The sequence below is a fragment of the Coregonus clupeaformis genome, chromosome 30, assembly GCF_020615455.1.
Source record: "Coregonus clupeaformis isolate EN_2021a chromosome 30, ASM2061545v1, whole genome shotgun sequence".
In the NCBI taxonomy this organism is placed as follows: Eukaryota; Metazoa; Chordata; class Actinopteri; order Salmoniformes; family Salmonidae; genus Coregonus; species Coregonus clupeaformis.
Window position 1 is genome coordinate 44,619,870 of NC_059221.1, and position 7,689 is coordinate 44,627,558.

Sequence of the window (7,689 nt, forward strand, 5' to 3'; positions counted from 1 at the left end):
CTTGGCCCCACTGATGTACTGGGCCGTACGCACTACCCTCTGTAGCGCCTTACGGTTGGATGCCAAGTAGTTGCCATACCAGGCGATGATGCAACCGGTCAGGATGCTCTCAATGGTGCAGCTGTATAACTGTTTGAGGATCTGAGGACCCATGCCAAATCTTTTCAGTCTCCTGAGGGGGAAAAGGTGTTGTCGTGCCCTCTTCATGACTGTCTTGGTGTGTTTGGACCATGATAGTTCGTTGGTGATATGGACACCAAGGAACTTGAAACTCTCGACCCGCTACATTACAGCCCCGTCGATGTGAATGGGGGCGTGTACGGCCCTCCTTTTCCTGTAGTCCACGATCATCTCCTTTGTCTTGCTCACGTTGAGGGAGAGGTTGTGGTCCTGGCACCACACTGCCAGGTCTCTGACCTCCTCCCTTTAGGCTGTCTCATCGTTGTCTGTGATCAGGCCTACCTCCGTTGTGTCGTCAGCAAACTTAATGATGGTATTGCAGTCGTGCTTGGCCACGCAGTCGTGGGTGAACAGGGAGTACAGGAGGGGACTAAGCACGCACCACTGAGGGGCCCCCGTGTTGAGGATCAGCGTGGCAGATGTGTTGTTGCCTACCCTTACCACCTGGGGGCGGCCCATCAGGAAGTTCAGGATCCAGTTGCAGAGGGAGGTGTTTAGTCCCAGGGTCCTTAGCTTAGTGATGAGCTTTATGGGCACTATGGTGTTGAACGCTGAGCTTTAGTCAATGAACAGCATTCTCACATATGTGTTCCTTTTGTCCAGCTGGGAAAGGGCAGTGTGGAGTGCGATTGAGATTGCGTCATCTGTGGATCTGTTGGGGCTGTATGCGAATTGGAGTGGGTCTAGGGTTTCCGGGATGATGGTGTTGATGTGAGCCATGAACAGCCATGTCTTCAAGGCTACCGACGTGAGTGCTACGGGGCGGTAGTCATTTAGGCAGGTTACCTTCGCTTTCTTGGGCACAGGGACTATGGTGGTCTGCTTGAAACATGTAGGTATTACAGACTCGGTCATGGAGAGGTTGAAAATGTCAGTGAAGACACTTGCCAGTTGGTCCGCGCATGCTCTGAGTACACGTCCTGGTAATCCATCTGGCCCCACGGCCTTGTGAATGTTGACCTGTTTAAAGGTCTTGCTCACATCGTCTACGGAGAGCATGATCACACAGTCGTCCGGAACAGCTGGTGCTCTCATGCATGCTTCAGTGTTACTTGCCTCGAAGAGAGCATAACATGCATTTAGCCCGTCTGGTAGGTTCGCGTCACTGGGCAGCTCGAGGCTGGGTTTCCCTTTGTAGTCTGTAATAGTTTGCAAGGACTGCCACATCCGACGAGCGTCAGAGCTGGTGTAGTAGGATTCAATCTTAGTCCTGTATTGACGGTTCGATATGGTGTGATACACCATCCAAAGTGTAATTAATAACTTCACCTTGCTCAAAGGGATATTCAATGTCTGTATTTTTTTTCTTCCTGTCTACCAATAGGTGCCCTTCTTTGCGAGGCATTGGAAAGCCTCCCTGGTCTTTGTGGTTGAAATTCACTGCTCGACTGTGGGACCTTACATATTATTGTATGTGTGGGGTACAGAGATGAGGTAGTCATTCAATAATAATGTTAAACACTATTATTGCACATAGAGTGAGTCCATGCGACTAATGTGACTTGTTAAGCACATTTTTACTCCTGAACTTATTTAGGCTTGCCATAACAAAGGGGTTGAATACTTATTTACTCAGGACATTTCAGCTTTTCATTTTTAATTAATGTTTAACATTTCTACAAACCTAATTTCACTTTAACATTATGGAGTATTGTGTGTAGGCCAGTGACACAAAATCTAAATTTATCCATTTTAAATTCAGGCTGTAACACATCAAAATGTGGAAAAAGTCAAGGGGTGTGAATACTTTCTGAAGGCACTGTAATTCATTGGTTAAGAGTATGGATGTATATAAAATACTATACTAATAATACAATGGGCTAATCTCAATGTAATACTCCTCACCTCCTCTCTCCTCGCCTCCTTTTCAAAACCCATTGGTCCCACCCCTCTGACCTTCTCCTCAATGGGTTTTGAGAAGGAGGCGAGGACTTGCAATTTAGTCTCCAATATTTTCTTCATGCTATTTTTAATATGCTGCTGACAGCATGTATGCGTGCAATATGTACTCACTAGCTGGAGAGACAAGGATGTGCACACACCTCGGTCACCTGTACCATTCATATTCAATATTTGAATGTCTAAAGAACTGTACCCGTGTGAATGCGGAGGATTTTACTCAGCGAAAGAGTTGACATGCGCTTAACAAATACTAAATCACAGTGACACAGCATCTCTTTGAAATTGGATGATAAACAAAGCCCATGTTTAATGTTATTCCCAAATCAGAAAATACAATACTCTCAGAAACCAACCATGTACCTGGTACAGTAGTGTCATTACAGCCATCTTGCACAAAAAATTAATTAACTATAAAATACTGAAACATATGTTACATCAAGATATAACAAAGTAATACAAATAAATCAGTTTAATACAATGCGGATTTTGAGAAAAGGGAACATTTTTACAGACGTTTTAAATTAATAATCTCAGAACATTAGGTAAGACTATTTGATCTGGGAAGCTATGTGTGAGGGAAAAAAACACAAAAAAAGTTTAATTAAAACCAATTCTGACTGCTAGATACAATTACTGCCATTACTGAGTGAAAGGAAAAAGAAAAACAATAACACATTATGTCTGTAGAACAGTTTCAGCTTAAAGGTTGGACAGTTCCAACACTTCAGAGATGCAGGTTTCCTTCCATCTCTCCATGAAGATTACACTGATCTAGGCTGGGTGGGTCATAGAGATAGACAGAGGACTCATTTTGTGTCTGTGACAGCATGGGCAGCGCCATTGAGGCCATCTCCATTTTTAAGTAGTCATTTCTTCTTTACAATTGGCTGATCCCTTCTGATGACCCGGTTGGACATGACTCCAGAGTCACCAAGAGGGATCAGCCAATGAAGTTAAAAGTCCCACCCAATTGACTACGTTAAAATGGTGAAAGTCCATGGCGATGCTCATGCAAATACAGCCGTTTGGCCACTAGAGGCCTCTATCATTCTCTATGGGATGGGTAGGCTGAAACGATCTGGCTGAGCACTTGCTTTCACCAACCCATTTCTGTCATATCAGTGATCAACTCTAGAAAGTTAAGGGGAGAAATAAAGATGGATTGAAAGGTTGCATCTCAATAGTATAAAAAAAAAAATATTTTCCCTGTCTCCTTTACTTTATCTGCATTGATATGAAATAACTGGACAGGTGAGAGGAAATGTCAGAATGGCATCCTCCACATTCCCTCACCAGTGCTGTGTTTACAGGTCAGTTCAGATAAAGGAAAGGAGATGAAGAGAGCAAGCTATGTTAAACTATTGAGATGCACCAATAAAAGTATTCGAACAGAGCCATAACTTAACGGTAACCTGATGGTCTTACAAGGTCATTCATATCAAACTATGGTTCCCACGATGCACTGCATACAGACGGGTCCTAGGTGTGGATGATGACACACCTGAAATCGTGGAGTTTTGCCGCTTTCAAAACAACTTGGAAACTCATTGCAGAAAAATGAGCTCAGAGTTTCCCACTTGGAAAATATCAGAATCAACCAATAGGAAGCTCTACGCAAAAAAAACGTATGTACATTTTAACTCAGAGGTTCCGAGTTGTCTTAAAAACACGATTTCTAAACACTTCATGTCTTGACATTTTAACTTCAACTGAAATGTTCATATTTGTCTCCAATGGATTGGATTCCCCTCAGGTCTTCAGTCATGATGAAGTGCTGTGTAAAATATTATCCACACCACCTGGAAGGAGAGAGGGTTAGCCATGGATAAAGGACATTTTCACATACAGTATCAGAAACTGATTCAGATGCAGATTGAGAGACTTTTGGCTATTTTCAGTTCTTGTGAAAACAGTGTTTTTGTTTAATTCTCAGAACCATATCAGGGTACCGAATCCATGCAAAAACGCTCAAAGGATGTATATTTTCACATTTACATTTTTAGTAATCAATCAGATGTGTTAGTGCTACTGCCCACCTGGAACAAAAGCATGCAGAAACTCTCCATGACCAGGGATAGTGACCACTGACCACAAAATAAATACTGCCTGGACAATTACTTCCACAGAGGTTCAACAAATGATTGTGTGCGTACCAGGAATAATGCAAAGGATGTCATGAAGCCTTCTTTGGTGAGTTCCCACGTTCCTCCATATTCCTCCTCGTCCACCTGCTGAAAGCTGCTGAAGTACACATACAGGACCCCCGCGTTGATGACACAGAATCTGGAGGACGAGAGGGTAGTTAGACAGAGATGGAGTCATTGTTGTTATTGAAGTTAAGGCACAGTTGTTGTTGTTTGGGAACAACCAGGAAGGGAACAAGGGAGAGGGATGCTATACACAAAGATGTTACTGTTGTAAAATAAATATAGTTGTAGAAGAAGTGATTAACACTGCAAGAGGTTGTTGTTTTAAGGGGATGTATCGTGGAGAGAGATGCATTGAACCAGTGCCCTGCAGGCCCACAATGAGTGCAAAAGGAGAGCCGGCGTTTAGATACTTACATGGCTATTCCTAGGAAGCCTTTTAGTGGTGCAACGCCCCATATCACTCCAAGGATGAGCGCGATGATCTGTCGAATCCAGTAGATCACATCTAAAAACTCATCCTGGAGAGTAAGCAGAAGAAAAGGATACACATAAGTTGTTTCAAAGAGGAGCAAGTAATGCCATACATTCATATTGATACAGTATCCTATATTCATCCACTGGCAAGTTTCCCCTGCAGACAGTAGCCAGAAATCTACACAAATCCATGTACGACTGTAGTGTAAACAGTGGTACGTTTGAGAGCTGCTGTGCTAAGTGCCGACAACCAAGCGAAAGTTTGATTAATCTCGAGGAAGAAGTCACTGAGTAGGGATGAAGCTAATGGCTACTCAAAGACCAGTGGGTCTGACAAATTTGTATTTACATTTGAGTCATTTAGCAGACGCTCTTATCCAGAGCGACTTACAGTTAGTGAGTGCATACATTTTCATACTGCCCCCCGTGGGAAACGAACCCACAACCTTGGCGTTGCAAGCGCCATGCTCTACCAACTGAGATACATTATTTGCGTTAATCTTGACTGTAACAAAGGCCACTACAACTTCCGGGCCGTATCTTGACAATGTCAATGTAGCTAGTTAAGTCGTGTCGACACTGACTGAGACACTTGGGAAAATACAAAATCATAGGAGTCACAACTATCGTTGGCACTTGAGACAGAGCAATCAGATCCCCCAGCCTAATATAGCTAACGTTAGCTGACCCCGACGTTACCCGATCCTGATTCCTGGTGACAGCCAGCAAGTGGCTAGCTCCGTTAGCATGCTGGTTAAAGTTAGCTGTCTGGCTAATCAAGCGAGGAGGGCCCAATATGAAAACGCTAAATATCCAGCTTTGTTCAAAATATACATTAAAAACAACCATATAGTTATAATCAGATGAGCTAAACCAACCTTATCTTCCCATACAGCGGTACTGTTTAAGACTTTGCTCCATGTGGACTGCTTTACACCCCCATTGGCGAGATGAACTTCTTCTTTCCTCTTTGAACCGTTCGTCATTCTCTGCTGTTACCCCCGTGTTCTGCAGACGTTAAATAAAATCCACGTGCAACAAACCTTACAATAATGTTATCGTTATACGGTTCCCGTCGTATATTTCAATCGATTATTAGTGTCAAACGTTTAGAAAGGGCTTAAGGAACCACAGCACTGCTGACCCAACAGACTTCATGCGCAGGAAGGACTTGACCCGAAATTAGCCTGTCGGAACAGCCAATAAGAAAATGCGACGTTCACCCGCCCGACAAGTTTCACACAGAAAATAAAATACAGCGCCCCCTGGAGGTGGAGTTATGCTATTGCTTCTTTCTTTTTTGTTGTACGCCTGCTCTGGCCTTTCAAATGATGGAGCTGTGTTCTAATCATAGATGCAGAGCAGTATTTTCAGTGTCCTTGAGTATGGCTATTGTAGATTATGGGATGGATGGTGTCCTTTCTTCAATGTGGAAGTCTTTGGAATAGATACTGGAGGCTCAAGCTTACATGCAACTCACAATGTATCACAATTGTAGAAATTTATGGATAAAAATGCTTGAAGTAGTCTCTCAAGTTCTGGCTTGCCTAGGGTCGGTTTACAAGACTATGCCTGAAGTTAAACCACTGACTCAGGGCAAACACATATTTGCCATAAAGGTCCAGACCTCGTAGCGAAAGACAGAGTTTATATATAGGCAGCTACACATACCCTAGACAGGTCTGCATCCAACCCACAAGGGAAACTGCTACATAGACTGCAGACATACCACTACAACCACCACCGATGTAGTGGGGAGCAACCAACCGTTAGAGGGCAACTAGTGTGACCGATTTGGTATCAAACTTGGGATGTTTGAGGGACTTGAGCCTGTGTTAGCCCATTGAGCTTAACCCTAGATATTAACATTTTACATTTTAAATTTTAGTCATTTAGCAGACACTCTTATCCAGAGCGACTTACAGTTATTAAGCTTGGTCAGAGGAGCTACCATGAGTAACCTCCTGTCCTCCATCTCTTTGCATGAACCCCAGCAGCTGATAGACATCAACTGTGAGATTAGGATCACAATGCCAGTGTAACGACCTAGTATATAACCTGTGCATTATGTGGAACTAGAAACTCAGACTGTGTTAGGCCACCATCAGGCTCTGGGAGCAGACACGAGTCCTGCAAGTCTAAGGTAACGTGTTACTCCACCACACCACCTGCACAACACTGTACCACCTGTGAACCACCTGCACAACACTACACAGCACTGTACCACCTGTGAACCACCTGCACAACACTACACAGCACTGTACCACCTGTGCATAAAGGTCAAGACCAGGAAGGAGGCAGATTGTAAATGTCATAGCCTCCAAGGTTGAGTGTAAGCCTTGAAGGCTTCATTACAAGAACAACATAGATGAACGGTCTCAATCAATTCACTAGAGAATCTGAGATTGTGTGCTTTTCATTTGCAGAATCTTGATAGAGTAAAGTAAGGCTTAAATACATCCTTATAAAAACAATCAGCCATTAAAGGTAGGCCTGTTCCAGCATTTGATCATCTGGACCTTACTGTGCTACAGATTTTCTGGCCCATCCACCACATTGAAAGTGATGTGTGCATGAGTTCACATGCAACTGGAAATATTGTCTGATATGTCCGATAACCATGAGGCTGTGGCGGCATGATCAGAGCTGTTTCGCATTCACACCCCATGAAGCACTGTATGAAAAAAAAAAAATTATGCACTCACTAACTGTAAGTCGCTCTGGATAAGAGCGTCTGCCAAATGACTAAAATGTAAATGACAAATAATAACAGAAAAGTAACCTAGGCTAAAAACCTAGGGTATGAAAACACATTAGGCCAAACTCAGTACTGCAGTGGAGGCTGCTGAGGGGAGGACGGCTCAGAATAATGTCTGGAACGGAGCAAATGGAATGGCATCAAACCATGTGTTTGATGTATTTGATACCATTCCACCTATTCTGCTCCATTCATTACCACGAGCCCATCTTCCCTAATTAAGGT

At 43.4% G+C, this 7,689-nt stretch overlaps 1 protein-coding gene across 1 annotated transcript; it reads right to left on the reverse strand.

The window, feature by feature from the left end:
- Positions 1–2,355: 2,355 nt before the first annotated feature.
- Positions 2,356–5,901, reverse strand: rab5if (RAB5 interacting factor). The gene is made up of 4 exons (XM_041857130.2): positions 5,585–5,901; positions 4,647–4,750; positions 4,236–4,365; positions 2,356–3,881 (listed from the first exon to the last, which is right to left on the reverse strand). The coding sequence occupies exons 1-4, from the start codon at positions 5,690–5,692 to the stop codon at positions 3,840–3,842; spliced, it is 384 nt and encodes a 127-aa protein (XP_041713064.1). The 5' UTR covers positions 5,693–5,901; the 3' UTR covers positions 2,356–3,839.
- Positions 5,902–7,689: the final 1,788 nt, after the last annotated feature.